This window comes from Pristis pectinata, chromosome 19 (genome assembly GCF_009764475.1).
Source record: "Pristis pectinata isolate sPriPec2 chromosome 19, sPriPec2.1.pri, whole genome shotgun sequence".
Taxonomy (NCBI): Eukaryota; Metazoa; Chordata; class Chondrichthyes; order Rhinopristiformes; family Pristidae; genus Pristis; species Pristis pectinata.
The window spans coordinates 4,934,466-4,956,970 of NC_067423.1; the positions used below are offsets into that span (position 1 = coordinate 4,934,466).

General features: G+C 45.8%; 1 protein-coding gene across 3 annotated transcripts; it reads right to left on the minus strand.

The window, feature by feature from the left end:
- Window positions 1-405: 405 nt before the first annotated feature.
- On the minus strand, window positions 406-21,723 carry LOC127580283 (protein transport protein Sec61 subunit alpha). Of its 3 annotated transcripts, none has more exons than XM_052033509.1 (12): window positions 21,616-21,718; window positions 19,206-19,273; window positions 18,269-18,334; window positions 18,105-18,183; window positions 16,527-16,658; window positions 14,581-14,690; window positions 12,689-12,842; window positions 12,426-12,586; window positions 10,226-10,423; window positions 7,584-7,775; window positions 6,199-6,275; window positions 406-4,695 (listed from the first exon to the last, which is right to left on the minus strand). In XM_052033509.1, exons 1-12 carry the CDS (start codon window positions 21,620-21,622, stop codon window positions 4,509-4,511), a joined length of 1,431 nt encoding a protein of 476 aa, XP_051889469.1. In that variant the 5' UTR covers window positions 21,623-21,718; the 3' UTR covers window positions 406-4,508. The 3 variants fall into 3 exon arrangements, 2 of the variants coding, with proteins under 2 accessions (XP_051889469.1, XP_051889470.1); XM_052033510.1 differs by lacking the exon at window positions 21,616-21,718 and adding an exon at window positions 19,836-19,928; XR_007957799.1 differs by lacking the exon at window positions 406-4,695 and having other exon boundaries at window positions 10,237-10,423; window positions 21,616-21,723.
- Window positions 21,724-22,505: the final 782 nt, after the last annotated feature.

Genomic DNA, 22,505 nt, shown 5'->3' on the forward strand with positions numbered 1-22,505 from the left:
CTAAAGGAATGCAAGTCTGTTGAGGACTCTGATTCGAGTGGGGAAGATGCTCTCTGTGATAGGTCCTACCTTTTCACATCCCGTTAATAACGTGGGCCAGCAGTTCAGTGTCCTGGAGCAGACTACATCTACACCTTGCCTCAAATCTCGGCCAGCCAGATTTATCATTTTTAATCCACAGCAACCTCAAGCATCCCCTCAGCAGCTGTCTCCACTTCTCCTAACTCGCTCCCACCTGCCTCTCCTTTTGTCTGCCTCCATCCATCATCCACTTGCCTTTGTCTCCAAACTCCTCCACCCCACTCCCCTCCCCTCCCTGCCCGTCATCCTTCACCCCTCCTCAGTCCACCAATCACCTCGGGCTTCAGTCTCATCGCTCCCCTGCCCCTCTTTACACAGGTTGTCTCACCACTTCCCCTGTCATTACCGACCGTCTCCCCTCTCCACTCCCAGTCCTGATGCAGGGTTTTGACCCAAAGCGTCGACAATTTCTTTCTCTCCACAGACACTGCTCCACCCGCTGAGTTCCTCCAGCAGACCATTAGTTGCCCAAGCATACAGCATCCCCAGGTGATTCATCTACAGTTGGTTATTAGGAAAATGTGAACGTTAGCTGTTCTGGCTGCTACTAGAAGCTTCTTGCAGTGTAACTTGGGGTAAAATGGGAGTACTCTGGTAATGTTGTCTGAAGAGAGGAACCCAGCAAGTGTTTAGTTGCATCTTCCACACAAGTTCTCAGTGCTGCAGTTGAATCACAGTAACTACTGATATTCCTTTAGACAAGACACTGTGGGTAGGGAGCTGTTGGCAGGGTAGATGCTCTGTCCTCTGGTCGACTTAGTTGTAAGATAATGGTCTGATCTTTTGGAATGAGCTGAGGAGAAGTTTCTTTATATGTAGGCTTGTGAAACTTTGGACGTCTCTACCACAGAAAACTGAATGCTCAGTCACTGAGTAAGTTCATGGCAGACACTGGTTTAGTTGAAGTAACGAGGACTTGGCCAGGCAGGTGTACTGGAGGTGTAGAGTCAGCAACAATATTAGACAATGGGCGGAGCAGGCACAAGGGACTGTCAGGATTGTGCCTTCTCCCACTCTACATGCAGTAAAGGACAAACCTTACTTGCATCCATTAATCAGTTTTTACTGTCTTTGAGAGCATTCCATCTACACCTGACGGATCCATGCAAATCATTCAACATTCTGCAATAAACTGCAAAACAGTTTAAACAAAAAGTGCATTCCACCTATTATAGAGGATTCTCTTGCAATGTTTACAATACATTTAACAATGAATTTCTGTTCTTTTCAACTGCTTTTAGTAAGATGATATTTTTAATGTAAATCTGATTTAGGTGGTAATGTTGCTGCAACATAGTTGCTTTTATTTAAGATAGCAATTTTAATGTGGGTTCTTGTTACGTTAGAACAGTTGAAAATGTTTTAGTGGTTAGCAGCAAGATGCTTGCATTTGAATTAGACGACTACGCGACCCAATTCAGAACACTGAGCAATCAAATTATCCAAATGTAACATAGGAAAGGCGTTAACCTATAGGCTCAGCATTTCAGAAAATCTTGTCTGTGATACTCATTTAGTCTTTATGTAAAGTTCTATGTGTTAGTTCATCATTCAGTGAAATTGGTTAAGTTTAGTAAACTTGTTGGAAGCGTGAAGGATTTCATGTAATTGAAATCACGTGAAGAGTTTACGTTGACAGCTATTAAATTCTTTGTGAAATTACTGTAATACCTTCATTAAAACACTTATGTAAATGTGTACACATGGTTTCTCCCAGCATGATATCAACCTCAATGTACTTGCGAATTCCTTATTTATCTAAGTGATGTTTTATGGAAGATTACAAGCTTCATGGTTTCTCAATCTCAAAACAAAGAGGTGTGCTGCTACATTTTTAAACACAGAAAGGTCATTGAGAATGTGTGCAAAACCAAAACCTCACTTTCATGCAGAGCAAGCAAGTTGTTCATGTTGCTGGCTGTCCTAGAAATCAATGTAATGGTAAGATGATTGCATTTTTCCCCAAGAACTTCTTGGTACAGCTCTTAGGTTAATTAGAATCTGGGTTTGTGCACACTCTCCCTATGTTCACTGTGGCTTGGTTAGTACCCACCCTAGAGCTGAGTACAAACTTCATGGCCGACACGCCCAACCTTGAACCAGCGTGCAAAAATCATTGTTAAAGCAAAGCTCCAGCTTACCCAGGCACAGGAGACCATTCAGGCCACAAGGTCCATGATGGCCCATAGAAGAGCTCCCATGAGATCTATTCCCCTTCTTCCCTCCAACTGTTCTTTCCCCACTACCCATCAACACCCCTTGCGTTCTTTATCCCTGGAGTTTCCTTCCAGATCTTAAAGATGTGCTGGGAGTTCAGGGGCCACTACAACTTCAGGGGCCAATTAACCCTCAGCACATCTTTCAGACCCGAGAGGAAACCTGCAAGGTCACAGGGAGAATGTGTACACTCCACACAGAGAGCACCCAAGTCAGGATTCAGTTCAGGCCCCTAGAGGTGTGGGGTGCCAATGCTCACAGCTGTTTACACATAGACACTCCACAGTATTGTGGAAAACAGATGTTGAGGAACATACTGGTTAATACAAATAAGACTTCCTGTGCTTGAAGAACTTGGTCATTCACCATCTGGTCTCACCAGGTATAAAACACTGGTAGTGATACAACAACTCTCCAAAAATTACAGATAAAGGGAATTTAGTAACTGTTACATCACACTGGGATATCGTGATATCATCTATGATTCATGCCTTTTTTGAAAGAAATTTGGAAAATTTGCTTTCACTTTGACTGCAGCACACCAAAATACTACTATTGCAGTGCTAATCATGGATAAATATTAGCTTTTTAAATGGTTTAACTTTAAAATTGGTTTTAAGAATGACTTAATTTGCATCATGTTGAAAGCATGGTTTGAAGCAAATCATCGATAAGTGATTAATGTAGTATAAACATTTATTAAATTTTTCATTACTCACTCAAAGGCAGTTCGTTCCAACTTTGCCCAGATCAAAAAGCACCAACTTACTTACAATATCAACACAACTGCCTCAGTACAGCTGTAGTGCACACTTCAACATAATTCAACGTGCCTCTTTAGGCACAAATACTTGTAAAAATGCCAACTGCTCATCTTTACATTTTATACACAATAAATAAAATGAACTGTTTAATGTACATGGTCTCAGTACAAACCCTTAATCAATAGGGCACTGATATTTACATGAATGGGTTTGGCACAGATCAACTGCCGGATACAGGTGAGTGATTTGGACCTGTAATCCAAGCACAAGCATTGAATAACTAGTATGCAGTGCCAGTGTTACGAGCCAGGTTGCTACTCGGTGAGGGTCCCTTTAAGGCACCTGGACGGTAGTGTAGTAGAGAGTGTGTGGCTTTATCTGACTACTAAAAGTGGGAGCGGAAAAAGCGTCTATAACTGGAATGCTGGAAGAGTCTGAAGAAAATTCACTGATGTGCTGGCAAGGGCACAGACAAGACAGAGTTGGTAGCACTGACATCCAGTTTCTGTATCAACGAGTGAATCACAATCATTGTGACTGTCACTATACAATCCATGTATGGATCTTTGGAGTAATCGGTGGAGTCTACTTTGTGTTAACCTGTACCAGGAATCAGGTATATCTGTGGGCTGCCACGTATCGACCGAAGTGGCAGATATCTCTGACTAAAAGCAGCAGAGTTCTTCGGCGATTGAAATGTCGTATTGTTCCATCGTGGAACTTGTGGGATTCGTAAATATATTCTCTCTACATCCAAATGAGGTTTTCAGAAGCCTTTGCTCATCGTTTTGCTTTATGACTTGCTGAACTGAACTTTGAAATCTGTTCGCAGACGTGGGGTTTGGGAACTTGCCACACACACACACACACACACAGTCAATGTCTGATATCTTAATGTTTTTATTTCTCATTATTATAAGTAGTTATTAATAAATAGATTCTAACATTTAAACATGGCTGTGTTTCTATTGCTGCGGGTATATAACAACAGGTATATACATGAGGGAAAACAAACACTGGACTTGCTAAATCTATGATACACTAAAATAGTCACATATCTAAAACATTGTGCTTCAATGGTTTTATTTAACAGTTTGAAAGGCATAATTTTAAACAGCTAAAATCTTCCAGTTAGTTAAATTAAGTGAAATGAAGTCTGAAAGTAAATTGAAATTGGCATGCTCATTGAACACGCGTGTATCACAGGACCTGTGCTGGTGCCATAATGTCCTAGAAAGCACTGTTTTTCAACACTTTACTAAGGAATACCGCAAGTGGTAAAGGGGTAAGGCAGCCAGGAAAGTGTTGCGTACGTACAGAGTTTGCTGCCTTGTAACAGGGGTGAAGTGGGATGTGGAAAAAACTCCCTTTACATAGAAGTGACATAAAGTGCGGGGGTTTAAAAAAAACCTTTTGCATAAATAAAACCTTCCGGATCTTGGCGATTCAGAAGAATAACGCACCCATTCCTCCAACCTCAGCTTGTTCCTTCACAAAGATTTCAAAATACTGATAGATGATAGTAACAGCGAGCAGGATTCCCGTTCCAGATCCAATCGCTCCGAGGAAATCTGCCAGAACAGACAGTGCTCCAATACAAAGGCCACCGAAAGCAGCGGCTGTTGGAATATATCTTGAGGAAATAAAGAACATCAAGTTAACCTATTGTCTGCCCAAAACCACATCATTTAATGATTCACTAGTATACATGGATTTCAATCTGCAGACATCCTACCCTTCAAGAATCCTTTAATGTCTGTGGGATGACTGAAGTAGGTGCGATAGAGATTCTTTCCATATTACAATAGGTCTAATCATGTGAGGGTTTGAGCAAAGATGTACCTTGTTAATTTAATGACTGGAACAGTTAATTAAAATGTCTTTCTCACCCACAACTGTCAATGCTAAACAGAATCCAAGAGTCCAAATGGCCAGATCAGATAGCGTAATAACCAGCTGTACTGTGGAGGGTCGTGGCAGTCACGTGACAGCACTGCCCACTACCTTGCCAGAAGACTCACCACTGTCAATCAAGGTTTGGCTCTGCCCCACCCATCAGCGCACACCTGACCACTGGCCTTTGTAAATTACCTGGGCTGGACCCCCCAGCCCTCCAGCACTATAAAGGGCGCCGCGTGTGCTCAGCTCTCTCTCTTTGCCATCTCCAAGGGACCACCCTGCTTCACTCCAGGCCGAGTACTGTGGAACAGTGCTGGAGAAATCGTTGGTGAGGTGTGCACTCTTAAAGGGCTGGGAGCGTTTTAGTTAGTGTCCCTGGTAGCACAGAGCCATGCCTGCACTGAGTCAAGGGGTGGCGGGTATTGTATTGTTTTCCCTTGATTGTGTGTGCCTAGTTCGGGGGGGGGGGGCGTGTGTGTGTGCGCGCACGCGTTATCCCCGGTGTGATTTTCCCACGCTCACTATAAACTCTGCATGTGTGTGTGTGTTATTCCCGTTACCATCTTCCCACACTCGTCTTTTGTAAATAAGTTATTTACTGCCAGACCATGTTCAGAGTCTTTGCTTTTGAGACCCCGAATCTGTTTCCTCACTCACAAAACCAGCATGGTTTGAATACGAAGCAATTTTATTTGGCAAGAATACCCGAGAAATATTAGGCTGAATCTTGCTGTTACCAGTTGCCCCAAGTCACTCCCCATTTCCTCAGGATATAGGAGGCCACTTTAGCCCATCCAGTCTATGCCAAGCTCAGAGCAATACCATTCCCTTGCGATTTTCCTTGTAACCCATTCTCCCCACTATCCATCACCTCTACCCAGATTTTACCACTCACCTACACCCTGGGGGCAACTTACAGCAGCCAATTAACCTAACAATCTGCACGTCCTTGGGATGCAGGAGGAAAACACATGGTGACAGGGAAAACATGCAAACTCCATCCAGGCAGCACCCAAGGTCAGGATCGAACTGGGGGTCACTGGAGCTGTGAGGCAGTGGCTCTGCCAGCTGTGCTACTGTGCTGCCACAGTACCTGTCTGCCAGCATTCACCTGTCCAAATGCAGAGGGCCAATTCCACGGGTACGTCACACCTTCAAGGTGGATGACCAGGTCTCTAGTGTGGGGGGGAAGTCAGCTTGATCATTGAGTAACCTAATGCCAAAGGTCTGCACTGACCTATTGAGTTCGTGGACCATCGAGGTCTCCCTGTGGCCTCTCATTACCATTTGTTGTTCCTTCAGCTGCTTAGCGACCTGCAATAAGAATATTTAGTGGTTTGTACAGGTCTTTTATTTTCGTAACCACAATACTGGCAACACAAGTTTTGACATTCGTCACATGGTGGAGCTCATTTTCCTCTGATACTTTCCTTGGTGAAGACCCATCTCGCTGCCACCCTCACCTTGGAGGACCAGCGATGCAGGCAGTTCCTAATGCTGGTCACAACTAAAGGCTCAGCTCATTGGGATGGTGAAGGCAACACATGGCGTGGTCAGGGCATAGAATACAAGAGGCAGGACGTTGCACTGGTTGGACCACACTTGGAGTGTGGTGTTCAGTTCTGGTCCCAGGTTGCGCTGGAGAGGGTGCAGAGGAGATTCACCAGGATGTTGCCTGGGATGGAGGACTTTAGTTCTGGGGAGAGATCGGACAGGCTGGGCTTGTTTTCCCTAGAGCGAAGGAGGTTGATAGTGTAGAAGACTATCAGAGGTTTAGGTAGGATAGGTAGTCATCTTTTACCCAGGCTAGGGCTGTTAAAAACATAAGGGCATAAGTTTAAGATGAGAGGAAGGAGTTTGAAAGGGGGAATCTGAGGGGAAAATTTTTTTTAAAAGTACACAGAGTGGTTGAGAACTGGAACTTGCTGCAGAGGTGGAGGTAGATTCAGATACAATCACTATGTTTAAGAGGCAAGGCACAGAAGGGTAAAGTCCAAATGCAGGGAAACAGGAATAGTGCAGGTGGGCAAAATGGTCGGCATGGACGTGAAGGGCGGAAGGGCCTGTTTCTGTGCTGTATGACTAAAACATTTCTCACATATATCATTGCAACAAAGGAAAACCATCGAGTACAAACACCAAAACCCAAGATATATTTCAGTAGTCTGAAGTCTACAATTTAATGCTGTTCAATTCCATGTTAACAGTAATTGTTTTAGCAAAACAGAACTTAAAATTGACTTTATTCTACTTAAAACTCAAGGAAGCACAAAGGAATCTTATCAAAAGGACATCCAGAACCATTTAAATACTCATGGCAAACAGTCTCTTGAATACACAAAATTTAAACCAACACTTATGGACCTTCAGGAAAGCCTTTGACTTGCACAGTCCTACCCTCTCTGAATAATCCTATAATCCTCCTGCTGCAGAATTTTACTGTCCATTTTAACAGGAGTGAGGACTTCCAATTTCCACATAATAAAGATGGTAGTTTAGATACTTTCTTGATATTGCAATTTAGCAAGGGCCTGGATTTCAGGTTCAGTTGACTCCTCAAAGGAGTAAGACTCATCAGCTTCCAGCCAACGGAGAGGATGACACAAACATGGTGCTACTTACATCCTTAGCAGAAGAACCAGAAACATCTATCCAAGTCTTAGAGAAGAAAGCACACGATCCAAGCATGAAAATTATGTAAACTGTGACGTGAATGGGATCATCGAACACGGCACTGATGGATTCTGGAGGAGAGAGGTAGTAGCAGAGGCCACCGACTGGATAGGAGCGAGCTGGCCCACCTCCACTCACATCCTAGAAATCACAACCAAAGACCCAGTGAGCAACTTCAAAACCAGAACATACAACTAAAAACAGGCAGGAAAATGAGATTCTTAAATTCTTGCTTAAAAAGCTGAAGTTTAAGCCCGAAGAGATTGCACACTGGTTTGCTGTGCATTGGGTCCACAAAGCACAGATTGTCACAGTCTGGGGTAGATGGTCACAGTCCTATCCCCAGAGTAGGGGAGTCTAAAACCAGAGGGTATAGGTTTAAAGTGAGAGGGGAAAGATTTAAAAGGGACCTGAGGGGCAACTTTTTCACTCAGAGGGTGGTGGGTGTATGGAAATGAGCTGCCAGAGAAAGTGGTTGAGGCAGGTACATTAACAACATTTACAAAACATTGGACAGGTACATGGATAGGAAAGCTTTAGAGGGATATGGGCCAGTTGCAGGCAAGTGGGATTAGCTTAGATGGGCATCTTGGTCGGCATGGACGAGTTGGGCCAAAGGGCCTGTTTCTATGCTGTATGACTCCATAAATTTTGTAAAGCAGTGGTCATGAATTTAGGGGTTGTGTTAGTTAGGGGCTGACACAGAGGACAATTTAATCTGCAGTTTAAACTGGACTGGCAGTAAACTGCAATTAAATAATAACTTGGAAAATGCTTTGGCACAGTAACATTGTGATTTCCCACTACAGGACAACTATTCTGTAAATAAAAGCTCTTCATAGTGAAAATGTAAGCCGTAATTGATTATTTGCTGTTGTGATTGCAGAACCTTCAGGCAACAGTTTTAACCCAGGATGCTTCAACAATGTTCAAAGTCAACTGCAAATTCTGCCTGCTCATCAGTAACATTAAGTTGCTCCTGAAATGAAAATAGCATTTTCAGTACTGGAGAAGAAAGAGCAAATTCATTATTTAAATGGATCCTTCAATCCTTAAGTGGTACTAAGGTCATTTTTTAAATTTATTTTTGGTGGTTTATTCTATATTGGTTTATTATGGTCTATGACATGAATCAAGATACAGTGAAAAGCTTTTGTCTGTGTGCCATCCAGGCAGATCATGCCATACGTAATGCCATGGTCGCCCCGTAACAGGAAGGATGTGGAGACCATGCAGAGGGTGCAGAAGAGGTTCAGAGGGTATGGTTTAGAGGGTATGAGCTATAAGGAGAGGTTGGACAAACTTGGGTTGTTCTCCCTAAAGCATCGGAGGCTGAGGGGAGACCTGACAGAGGTCTTTAAAATTCGGTCGTGGCAATCCCTCGAGGTCGAGGATGATGGTCTTCGTTCCGTTGATCTATCTATGGGCTCTCAAGTGGCTTATGAGTCCAATCTTGGTAGTAGCCCACAGAGCGGAGACGCCTGTGCGTGTATTTGTTTAACGTGTACTTGATGTTGCACTACAAAAAGCACACGGTACTTCACAAATCAACCAACCGGTTCCAATGACATGGAAACCACGACGATTGGAGCTGATGGATTTGTGGCAGCCTTCATCCGCTTTCACAGCCGTTGAGTTCTAAGTAACTTCATCCGCCTGTTCCACCGTTGAGGTCTTGGTTGGATTGTTTTTTGTCAGGGACATGACTATCGACCTTACCGCCATGGGTGACCCTACCAGAAGCATAGTTCCAGACAGCATCACTCTCGGGATCTCAGGACCACATAAGCTTCTCCACCACGACAAGGTGAGGAGCATAGATAGGGTAGACAGTCAGAATCCTTTCCCCAGGGTAGAAATGTCAAACACCAGAGGACATGATTTTAAAGTTGGGGTTGGGGAGTTAAAGGCGATGTGAGGGACATATTGTTCTTTTTATATAAATGCAGAGAGTGGTGGGTGCCTGGAGTGGGTTACCAGGGGTAGTAGTGGAAGCAGGCAGTTTGGAGTTTAAGAGGCTTTTAGACAGACACATGAATATGAAGGGAATGGAGGGATGTGGATGATACACAGGAGGAAGACATTTAGTATAAATTGGCATCAAGATCAGCACTACGTTGCCTGTCCAGTGCAGTACTGTTATACAAGTACATCAAGGAAGTAAAAAGAAAAACAGAATGCAGAATATAATGTTAGTTACAGAGAAAGTGCAGTGCAGGCAGACAAATAAAGTGCAAGGGCCACAGCGAGGTAGATTGGAGATCAAGAGTTCATCTTCAGCGTATATAAAAAAAATGAGACCTATGCCAACAACTGTGCTGCAGTTGCTTGAACAGGTTACTCCAACAGCACCTCTGAAACCTCTACACTGGAGGACGACAAAGCCACCACCACTTGCAGGTTCCCCTGGAAACGTATCGCCATTCCTTCGGTCACCTGGCTCCCCACCCAGTGGGAGCCTCTTCAGTGGACGGGCTGCGGCGGTTGAAGGTGTCATCTCACCACCGGCTCCTGAAGGGCGGTTGGCGAGGAGCAAGAAATGCCGGCTTGGCCAGTGACAGACACGGGAATGGGAGCAGCCCCGTACTTACGGCCCACTGACCCAGCAGGTTGACCAGGAAGTTGCCGCTGAACCGGACCGACAGCATCTGGGAGATGACATAGAGGTTGGACACAAGAGCGGACTGAAGAATAATGGGGATATTTGACGTGTAGAACAGCTTTATGGGGTAGCTGCTGTACTGGCCACGGTAACGAGCCGACTTGATGGGCAGATCCACTCGGAACCCCTGTAAAAAGACAAAATGCTGCTGTTATTTGTAGGCAGAAAGGAAAAAGGTCCCACCATCCCTCCACTGTTTGAGCCTATTATCTTGAACATAGAATGGTACAGAACAGGCCCTTCTGCCCACAATGTTGTGCCGACATAGCTATTCCCTCCTACCTACTAATGCCCATATCCCTCTATTTTCCTCTCATTCATGTGCCCATCCAAGCCCCTCTTAAAAGCCCCCAATGAATTTGCCTCCACCACCCTATCAGGCAACGCATTCCAGGCATCCACATGGATTATCGATATCCATCACAGCCCATGTCGGTCGGGGCATTGAGTTCAAGAGTCAGGAAGTCATGTTGCAGCTGTATAAAACCTTGGTTAGACCACATTTGGAGTATTGTGTTCAGTTCTGGTCGCCCCATTACAGGAAGGATGTGGAGGCTTTGGAGAGGGTGCAGAAGAGGTTCACCAGAATGCTGCCTGGATTGGAGAGTGTTGGCTTTAAGGAGAGGTTAGACAAACCTGGGTTGTTTTCTCTGGAGCATCGGAGGTTGAGGGGACACCTGACAGAAGTTTGTAAAATTATGAGAAGCATAGATAGGGTAGACAATCAGTGTCTTTTTTTCCAGAGCAGAAATGTCAAATACTTGAGGGCATAGCTTTAAAGTGAGGGGAAAAGTTTAAAGGAGGAGCTGTGCGGGGCGAGTTTTTACTTATATAAACACAAAGTAGTAGTTGCCTGGAACATGTTACCAGGGGTAGTGGTAGAAGCAGATACAACAGTGGTGTTTAAGGGGCTTTTAGATAGGCACATGAATATGTAGGGAATGGAAGGATATTGGTGTTGGTCTATTATTGTCACTTGTACCGAGGTACAGCGATAAACTTCTCTTGCATACCGATCGTACAGATCAATTCATTACACAGTGCATCGAGGTAGTACAGGGTAAAAACAATAACAGAATACAGAGTAAAGTGTCACAGCTACGGGGAAGGGCAGTGCAGGTAGACAATAAGGTGCAAGGTCACAACAAGGTAGATTGTGAGGTCAAGAGTCCATCTCATTGTATAAGGGAACCATTCGATAGTCTTATCACCGTGGGATAGAAGCTGTCCTTGAGTCTGGTGGTACGTGCTCTCAGGCTCCTGTATCTCCTGCCTGATGGGAGAGGAGAGAAGAGAGAATGTCCTGGGTGGGTGGGGTCTTTTCATGTGCAGGCAGAAGGTATTATTTTAATTTGGTATCATGTTCGGCACAGACATGGTGGGCCGAAGGGCCTGTACTGTTCTACGTTACTTATTGTAAGTACAACTAATGCTCAACCACAGCATTTTGAATATCAAACACCCAGAAACTCTTGGTTGAGAAATGCTTCAAAGACAGTAAGTTGAAAAAAGAAAAAAAATGCAACGGGCAAAGTGAGCATTTAAGATGCATCGCTGGCTGCTGGCACTTGACGGGTGCCTCACCCACGGACTGAACCCCCCCCCTACTGGTTTAATTCACTTCAGTGGAATTTAATCCTGGGGAGGCAATAAAAGACAATATCCATACAAACCTGTAGTGCCAGCGACCAAGGTAAAAGCCACATAGGGAAGAAAATAGTTACCACATTATCCCCAAATGTACAGTCTCCGTGTACACGGCTATCTCCCCTCTTTCAGTCTAGATGAAGGGTCTCGACCCGAAACGTTGACTGTCCATTTCCCTCCACAGATGCTGCCCGACCCGCTGAGTTCCTCCAGCATTTTGTGTGTTGCTCCACATTTCCAGCGTCTGCCGTCTCGTGTCTCCTTCCTGAGTTCTGATGGAAGGTCGTCAACCCTTAGTCTGATTGTATGTGTACTCAAATGTTAACTGCCTCTCTCCCTCCCTCCACAGACGCTGCCTGACCTACATTTGCTGATTTTATTTCAGATTTCCAGCATCTGCAGCTTTCTCTTTGCTTATCCAGTCCACAGACTTGGCTCGTGCATTTGTATAGTAAAGCGACAATCTCCCCTTGCGAGCTCACCTGAAAGTAGATAACAACAGCAAACACAAAGATGGTGGCAATGAGGTTCATGAGATTGGGCAGGTTCTGTCGGTAGAAAGCTTCCCGCAAAGCCCGGACCTTGTCTTGCCGCGTTGCCAGGAGATGGAAGAGTGCGATTATCGCACCTTCAAATTCAATGCCTGGACAAAGAGACAACCCAGTCAGGACCTCCCAATTCCAGTGCAATGATTCCACAAAGTTTAAGATTCCTGGACAGGCGTTGCAACGCCGCCACAGCTTACCCCTGCCGGTGTTGATGGTGGTGGGGCTGAAGGCCTTCCATACAATGGTTTCACAGATGTTTGTGGCGATGAACAAGGAGATACCCGAACCCAGACCGTAACCCTTCTGCAGCAGTTCATCCAGCAACAGAACTATCAGCCCAGCAACAAACAGCTGCAAGATTTAAAACAAAAGACATCCAAAAGATAAAAATTTCTTGGTTAAAAGTAATATATTAGCACGGTTGTGTGTCCTGGAATATTTATCCAACAGAGATAAAAGTGGTCTTGAGGACATACATTCAAATCTGATTTAAAAACTTACATTATAATATTGAGATTTTTCTCAAAATAACAAAAATTCCATTGTTAGAATGTTCTTTTCATCCACAAATTCACAACCACATTTGAAACAAATCAGACAACTATATGATTATTTTCTCTAAAGGTAATAGTGCTTGGAACAAAACACTCAAAAAGCTATCTCAAAATACAAGTGTGAAAATAGATCCTTATGCGGATGTCAATTTTATCAAGTGATTGAAAGATATTGGTTGCAAAGCTGGCTTTTGTTTCAAAAGATAAGCTTGCCGAAGGGGAGAAAAGCATTTTCAAATTGCAAATACAACTCAGCAGAAGACAGCTTAAGGAATAGCCAACTTGTATTTTACTTCACAAGTTTAGGTGTGACCAAAATCAGAACTTAATAGTTATTCATTGCACTGTGCATCAACAATAACAAATATACAATCTTTCATTATTTTAATGAAAATGTCAACCTTAACTAAACAAACCAGTTGTTAGCTTGGCTAAACTAGCAGAGAAATTTGACTTTACAACAGTGTCATGGATTTGATACGGATTCAGAACTCCAATCAGAGAGGGGTGATCTTAATCAGATTGGAACAATATTGGTTAATATAAAGTTACACGGAGTATTTACACTTACATGTCAAGTGCCTTCTTGTAGTACAGCTACCCAACTTCGAAGGCCCTTCAAGCTTATTGCAAACTCAGAGCGTGCAAGCCACCAAAATCTTGGTGCCAGTGATGTTTTTAAATACAAACACATCAAATACAGTGACAAAAGGCATAGTTGTCCTCCTGATACCAGTAAGAACTAGCAGCAGAGTCAATGGTTGCAGTCCACATGTGGCCTGATGTAATCACTGAACTTAATTAAGGTAACTCAGAATATTGTTAAGAATACATCTAGTTCGCTTGAAGCAAACTGTTAGTTTCTCTAACTGAAGGTTCGTGGGCCAACTATCCAAATTGTTCAATGCAATGGAAGAGTCAGGTGGGCAAGCAGCTATAATCAGCACACCATCCACACTTCCTCCCCTTAGCATCAACTGAGAGAGGACCAACTCAAGCATAGCGGGCAGCAGCTAATTGGTCCATCGTGTGTGCCAGTCAGGGAAAAAACACCATTCAGCTCAATGCCATTCCTCAGTTCTTGGTCCACAACTTTGTAGATCACATGTATCCCGTGCTTATCCAAGTACCCAAGAAACATGGAGTATTTCTGCTTTACCACGTTTTCAGTCAAGTTCCAGAGCCACTGATGAAGTTGATTTTCCTCAATTCCCTTCTAACCTTTCTACCCATCAAGTCCAGTCTCATGAGGTCATTTATTGCTAAAGGAAACAAGGTAAATAAGAATTTTTAATCCTCAATTTTACACAGCTCATTTAAATCTACCCTCTGCTGCATTTGGTCTAGGTAAACAACTTCAGTTAATCCTTGCCTCTTTGTTGTATTCTACAGTACTTTCATTTGTAATCCATTCCATTGAGTGCACCTCAGTCATTAGTCAACACCAGAATCAAGACATGTGATTTTCCTTCTGTGTGTTCACTGCTGTAAGATGGTCCTTTGAGTATTTGTTGTGTGTGGCTTGAAGCACTGACCTGTATAATGATGAGCAGACAAATGCCAGCCCCCATCTCCGCTGGATCTCCATACATGCCAGTCATTACGTAGACAATGGCCTGACCAATGGTGATAATCATCCCAAATACTGCAGAGAGAGTACAAACATTCAAAATCAATGTTTCAAAATATCTTAATACTTTTCAAAAAGAGAAAATACATAAGGCTCACATTAAATTCACAAAGATGTTACCAGGACTGGAGGGCTTGAGTTATAACGGGAGACTGGATAGGCTGGGGCATTCTTTCCCTGGAGCGTAGGAAGCTGAGGGATGACCTTATAGAGGAACACAAGATCCTGAGGAGCATGGATAAGGTGAATGGTCACAGTCTTTTTTCCCCAGGGGAGGGAAGTCTAAAACAAGAGGACACAGATACAAGGGGAGAGGGGAAAGATCACAACAGGAGCCGAGGGGCAAGTTTTTTCACAGGGTGCTGGGTATGTTGAACGAGCAGCCAAAGGAAGTGGTAGATGTGGTTACAATTACAGTGTTTAAAAGATTCATGGATAGGAAAAGAATATGGGTCAAATGCAGGTAGATGGGACTAGCTCAGGTGGGCACCTTGGTCAGCATGGACTAGTTGGGCCGAGGGGCCTGTTTCCGTGCTGTATAACTCTATGGCTCCATGACTCTAAAATGACATCACTGAGTGTTTGAGGTGGGGGGGGGGGGGGTGAGGTGGGGGGGGGGGGGGTAAGGTGTGGAAGGAAGAAGAGAAAGTCTTGAAAATTTCAGCTTAGTAACTCAAGACAAAAGGCAACATTTATCGGTACTCTGAATGGCTGGCAACGTTTTCAGAAGAGTTTATAATTAGCTTCCAGATTCCTCTGGAGACCTCAAAACCAGTTTCTACAGATTGGGTCCCAAGTTCAAAGCTCAGACTTCAAAAATACACAAAAAAAAATATATACTTAAAATTATTCTATGAAACTCAAGCATACAATCCTTTAATTTCAATGTTATAAGCACTGAAAAAGTCCAAAATCTGCAGTGAAAAGTAATCCATCAACAGAAAGGGCAGGAGAACACAAGAAAACCTTCTAACACAATTCCATAAGCATCCTGGGGACACATCACGAGTGCCGAGGTATCAGTGTATCCTGACAACAATCAGACAGATCAGAATGACAACAAAATGTCTGTCTACTAAGCTAGACGTCTGAAATATAAAACGTTCTGCAATTTGTCCAGTGAATTGGTTTATTGTTAATTTCCAGATGATGCTGTTTTTAAATAGCATTATTCCTTGCGCACAATTCTAGGTTTCAGAGTTTACTGGGGCTTCCTAGGTTACAAATGACCTGACTTGTGGAAATACAACTTCACGCATTTTCTCCCATACATTTTGAAGCATTTTTCAAGCTAGTAATAATAAAATGTTTCATTGTATATATTAATGACGGGATACAGTATATATTCCATTAGTTTAAACATGAATGGCATTGGAGTGATTATTCAATGAAATGGAAGGTTTACAGCAAGTGTGAGAGCAATACAATATGGGTTACTATAGATAACACACATTTCTGACTTATGGAGGAATGGGCTTATGCACAGTTCTCAGGCACAGAACCCTTACATAACCCGGGAACTGCCTGTAGTTTAGAAGCTGGCGATTGCTTCTAAGTAAGAAAATGACTGTAACTACAGCTATTTTGAAACTAGAGGACAGTTGTGACTGCTTGAAAACTGAAAGCTGCAGCAAATGGACCTTAAAAGTTTTTTTTTTTAAATTCATAACCATGTTTGACACTGACAAAACGTGAGGGAATCACACCAATGTTCTGTTTAACTGATTTTCAGCACTGATGATTTCCCATCCTCTGGTTTGATTGGATGCTACAATGTGAAATGTTACCTATTCACTGTGTACCAGCAGAGAACACATGAACCTATTCCTTGGCAGAATTCTAAACACTCACATTTTTGAGCTCCATTGAAGAGCGCTCGATCTTTAGGTGTGTCACCAACTTCAATGATCTTCGCTCCAGCAAGTAGCTGCATAATTAGACCAGAGGTTACAATTGGAGAGATACCCAGTTCCATTAACGTACCTGCAAACACCACGAGGTGAGAGGCATCAGAACACAGCGAAAATCAGATTTAATATAAACTTAAAGGACTTCTCATTGATTTTTACAGTAAAAGTTGAATGTATAATGATCTAACTACATCTGTATCTGGTTCTATTTGCTCACAACACAAAATCTTCACCAGCATCTGCTTGCACATTCTGATGCAGTTGCTTCATCAAGAACAGATTACCAGTCATACGTAGCTGTTATTAGGATTATTTTCTCCATCAATATCAGCATACTTAAGTATGTGCTTGTGGAGTTACGAGTGGGTGGCACAGCTATTAAATCTGTTGCCTCACAGCTCGGGGACCTGGGTTCAATCCCAACCTCCAGCGCTGTGTGGAGTTTGCACGTTCTCCCTGTGTCCGCGTGGGTTTCCTTCCACATCCCAAAGATGTGCAGGTTGGTGGGTTAATTGGTCACTATGGGGGAGTATAGGTTGTAGGGAAAATTTGAGTGGGAATGGGATTGCTCTGAGAGCTATTACTGGCCTAATGGGCCAAATGGACTCCTATGTCAGAAGATACGAGTGATATCAGCTTCATGGCTGTATTTTATTAATATCTATAAAAATGTTTAATTTAAATTCACAGTTAACATTTGACAACTGTTACGGACTCAGTGAAAGTCCCTTTAAGATAGAGAGTGTGTGTGTATGTGTGTGTGGGGCGTGCTTACGTCAATAGAAGATAAAGGACGTAATGGCGTTGTTGAAGAAGTTAGAAGAAGAAGAAGGAGAGAGAGAGAGAAGGGAGAGAGACACCAGCCTGCTTGTTTTCTCTATCGATGGATGAGAAACTATAACTGTGTCTGCCACTGAAACCCATGTATGGAAGTTGGAAGTAATCCGGTGGAGTTCACTTTGTTGCTGACCTGTAGAAGGAAACAGGTATTTGTGTGTGGACGACCACGGTTCGGATGCTTTTCGGGGTGAGGAAGTCACTACCGAGTAAACACTGAAGTGTCGTTTGGGTTCCATCGTGGAACATTTGGATTTCGTATTTACTCTCTCTGTGTTTCTCTACGTCTACGTCTTATCTTCAGACAACGGTGGTTGTTGAAGAAGCCCTTGCTCATGTTTCACCTTATGGCTTGCGGAACTGAACTTTAAGAACCATTCCGGAACTGGGAGTTTTGGACTTTGTCACACACACACATGACGAGTTTAGTTTTGGGGTTAACGTTCGAGGTTTAACATTTTGGAATTCTAACATACTAACATTTTTACTTTTATTTTACGTATTATCATAAGTAGTGATTAATAAAATAGTTTTTAACACTGAATCATGCTCAGTGTGGTTCTTTTGTTGCTGGTTCGTGACACAACATTTATGAGGTTGACATTTTTCACTTTTGAGCAGTGTTCCTTTAACAATATAGTTTACACAAGCCATACATTAAGTTTACTGTATTAATACCAACCTCTGTTTGATGCCAGTATAACTCTCATCCAATAGAATGGATCTGCAGAGTCCGAAGACATGATGCCAAACAATGGGATCTACAAACAAGACGCAAAGGTGTTTCAGGCATCGCTTGTGATTGGGGTAAAAAAGACACATTTTAATTTTAAAAACTGTACTCACCTGGCAACATACTAGGAAAATGAAGAGTGTAATAGCTGTCCATAATACTTTCTCTCTGAACTGGATCTATGCAATAAATAGATCTGTTAAAAGCACTCTTCAATACTCCAGCTAAAACCAATTCTCAATAAATGTCGGCTTTCAACATTTCCCAAACGACAATTATTTAAACTGAAGTTAAAATTAACTGAGTGAAGACCAAGTTATTTTATCCAAGTAACATTCGTAATAAGAACATTCATACAAAATTTTCCCATAAAAAAATGAATGTGTCATCACATTATTTTGACTGTATTATGCAGCATTATGTCATATTTGGTTACAGCAAGAATTACAAATGCCCACACGAGGTAGGACCTGCAAATCACACTGCCTCGTAGAAATTAGCTTCTATGCTGGAACTCCCAGCCCAGCGGCATCGTGGGCAGATCCTCAGCAGAAAGACTGCAATGGTTCAAGGGAGCAACTCACCTCCACCTTCTCAAGGGCAATGAGGGATGAACAATAACACTGGCCCTGTCGGCAACACTCCTGGGGGAAAAGGCCAGATAGGAAACCAATTGCTAAAATCAAAACCCACGGTTTCTCAAATCACAGGGCTAATGACTGGATCAGTATTCTCCCCAAAGCACGAAGAATCATCGGTGAATCCACAAGAAAAAAAGTTGGTTAAATGCTGATACGCATTATTAGAACCTTTACCTCCTCAAAACATTAGCATTACCATGCATAGAACTCACTGTCTTCAGAGGTAGAAGATACAGACAAGAAAGAAGAGTTGGAATAATTACAGACAGGAAAAACTCCCGCGAAAATTATTTTCCCAGTGAGAAACCAACAGTTGAAACAGACTAGATCACACAGTGTACAGGTGTATTTAAAAGCAAGGTGGATATAACGCTGGATTTATAAGGTCACAAACTAAAGTTATATTTACCTTTCTTTCTGGCTTTTGGATTTCAGGTAGAACAGCACAAAATGGCTTAATGACTTCTAAAAATTTAACTGCAACAGACAAGAATATTCATTTCAAACAAACAAATTAAAATTACAAGTTCAATGCAGGTCCCCACAGTTTGAGATAAAGCACCTCCTCCAAAGTTATTTTATCACTAGCTTCAATAAAACGTTCGAGAACACTTATCAGAGACCATCGTAGAGTCTGAGAAGGCTGAGGCTGGCTAGCTCTTTAGGGTGATTTTCTGCTTCCAACACCACAGAAAGGGACTGACTATTTAAAAATCTTATATCACGAATGGAACCACCAAACAAGCAGGCATCATAAGGAACATAGTGAAAGAAACGGCAACTCCTTGTGTTGCCATCGCAAGGCCTGGTAGTTGATGTACTGGTACACCATTAGAAAACCTGAATTAACTGACAAGCAACAAAAAGAAAGCATGGTCTTAAGAGCTGAGCCCTCCACTAGAAATATAGCAATTAAAAACATTGCTCTGGAACTCTGAGATGACATTATATGTTAACGGTCTAACTAAGACCTCAGCTATAAAAGTAAAAACAGACAAATTCAATAGGCACCAAACACTTCGCAAAGTATAAATCTCACCGTGCTTATTTTAAGTACTAGCACCATCTTAATGTTGTAGCTCTTAAACAAGCAACTTGGGTGGACTGGGCCTTCAATCAAAAGCTGGTGAGTTAAATGCAGAGCACTGCAGATAATGGAAACCAACAAATCAATACACCAATATAAAACTTTTAATGCTACTGTTCTATACATGCAGCACAAACGTCTTTCTCTGCATTCTTCAAATAAAAGGCATGCAGATGGTTAGATTAATTGGCTACTGGAAGTTTTCCCTAGTGTGTAGGCAAATGGTAGAATCTGAGGGGGTGGGGGGGGGAACTGATGGGAAGATGGAAATGTGGTGGGAAAAAAATGGGAATAGTGTGTCTTGGGTCAAAACCCTGCATCAGGTCCCGATGCAGGGTTTTGAACCAAAACGTCAACAACCATTCGGTTCGTGAACCAACCAGAAAAGCTACAGTTTAGCAACACTATGATCACTTTTTTGATCTAATTGTGTTCTTTCTTGGAAAAAAAAGTATAATTTATGTCTTTCTTGTGAATGCTGCTGATCTGATGCTCTGTGCCTGTGATGCTGCTGCAAGGAAGTTTTTCATTGCACCTGTGCCTGCGTGTACATTAAGCTGGACTTTGACAATTCCTTCCCCTCACAGATGCTGGTCCAGCAGATTGATTGCTTGTTGCTCGAAATTCCAGCATCTGCAGTGGTAGAAATGTCTGATCCATGGGCCAAAGTGCCTGTTTCCGAGCTGCATGACTTTGCTCCAGAAGTAATTACTGGGCAGTGGAGTGACCCAGGATGCAGGACATCCTCAGATAATGAAAGGCACTGATAAAACAAAACACAATGGGGAAAGCAACGGCAAACTCTGTGCAACGAGCCCGGTGCAGGACCTGCAGCGACAGTGAACTGTGCAAAGAGCCCGGTGCAGACTCTGCCACCCTTGGGGAGGGGAGGGGGAGGGGGAGGGGGAGGGGGGGAGGGGGAGGGGGAGGGGGGGAGGGGGAGGGGAGGAGGGGGAGGGGAGGGGGGGAGGGGGAGGGGAGGGGGGAGGGGAGGGGGGGGAGGGGGAGGGGAGGGGGAGGGGGAGGGGAGGGGGAGGGGAGGGGAGGGGAGGGGGAGGGGGGGGAGGGGAGGGGGAGGGGGAGGGGGGAGGGGGAGGGGGGAGGGGGAGGGGGAGGGGGAGGGGGGAGGGGGGGAGGGGGGGAGGGGGAGGGGAGGGGGGAGGGGAGGGGAGGGGGGAGAGGGAGGGAGGGGAGGAGAGGGAGGGAGGGGAGGAGAGGGAGGGAGGGGAGGAGAGGGGAGAGGGAGGGAGGGGAGGGAGGGATGAGGGAGGGAGGGGAAGGAGGGATGAGGGAGGGAGGGGAGGGAGGGATGAGGGAGGGAGGGGAGGGAGGGATGAGGGAGGGAGGGGAGGGAGGGAGGAGGGAGGGGGGAGGGGAGGGAGGGGGGAGAGGAGGGAGGGGGGAGGGAGGGGGGAGGGGAGGAAGGGGGGAGGGAGGGGAGGGAGGGGGGAGGGAGGGGGGCGGGGGGAGGGAGGAGGGAGGGGGGCGGGGAGGAGGGAGGGGGGAGGGCGGGGGGGAGGGAGGGGGGAGGGAGGGGGGAGGTAGAGAGGGGGAGGGGGATAGGAGGGGGAGGGGGATAGGAAGGGGACAGGGTAGGGGTCAGGGTAGGGGAGGGGAGGGGGTAGGAGGGCGGGGAAGGGGCGAAGGAGAGGGGGAGGGGGGTGGGGAGGAGGGGGGTGGGGAAGTGGGGTGGGGGGGAGGGGGAGGTTCCCGGGCCCCCGCCGATACTCACTGCCCATCGCCGCCGCCCGACCTCGCTGCGTCACCGCGGCTGCTTCCTGGGGTCACGTGACGGGTCGCTCACGTGACCGCCCGCTGAAGGCACGTGACCCCCATCGCTAGGATACCGGAGAAACAAAGGAGCCCGATATGGAGAGGGGGGGAGAGGGGGGGAGGGGGGGGGAGGGAGGGGGGGGGGAGGGAGGGGGGGAGGGGGGGGAGGAGGGGGGGGAGGGGGGAGGGGAGGGGGGGGGGGAGGGGAGGGGGGGGGAGGGGGGAGGGGAGGGGGGGGGGGGGGGGGAGGGGGGAGGGGAGGGGGGGGGAGGGGGGAGGGGAGGGGGGGGGAGGGGGGAGGGGGGGGGAGAGGAGGGGGGAGGAGGGGGGAGAGGAGGGGGGGGAGGGGGGGGAGGGGAGGGGAGGGGGGGGAGGGGGGAGAGGGGGGAGGGGAGGGGGGAGAGGGGGGAGAGGGGGGGGAGGGGGGGGAGGGGGGGGGGGAGGGGGGGGAGGGGGGGGGGAGGGGAGGGGGGGGGGGAGGGGAGGGGGGGGAGGGGGGAGAGGAGGGGGGGGGAGGAGGGGGGGGGAGGGGGGGGGAGGGGGGGGGAGGGGGGAGAGGGGGGAGGGGGGGAGGGGGGAGAGGGGGGAGGGGAGGGGGGAGAGGGGGGGGGAGGGGAGGGGGGAGAGGGGGGGGGGAGGGGAGGGGGGAGAGGGGGGGGAGGGGGAGGGGGGGGAGGGGGAGGGGAGGGGGGGGAGGGGGAGGGGAGGGGGGGGAGGGGGAGGGGGGGGAGGGGAGGGGGGGAGGGGAGGGGGGGAGGGGGAGGGGAGGGGGGGGAGGGGGGGGGGAGGGGGGGGGAGGGGGGGGAGGGGGGGGAGGGGAGGGGGGGGGAGGGGGGAGGGGAGGGGGAG

Excerpts from the sequence above, each read along its gene's own strand:
- LOC127580283 (XM_052033509.1), bottom strand. Across the intron at positions 18,335-19,205 it reads TCCAAAAGCCAGAAAGAAAG|ATCCAGTTCAGAGAGAAAGT; the intron begins GTAAATATAACT and ends TTTATTGCATAG. Across the intron at positions 16,659-18,104 it reads TATACTGGCATCAAACAGAG|GTACGTTAATGGAACTGGGT; the intron begins GTTGGTATTAAT and ends TGGTGTTTGCAG.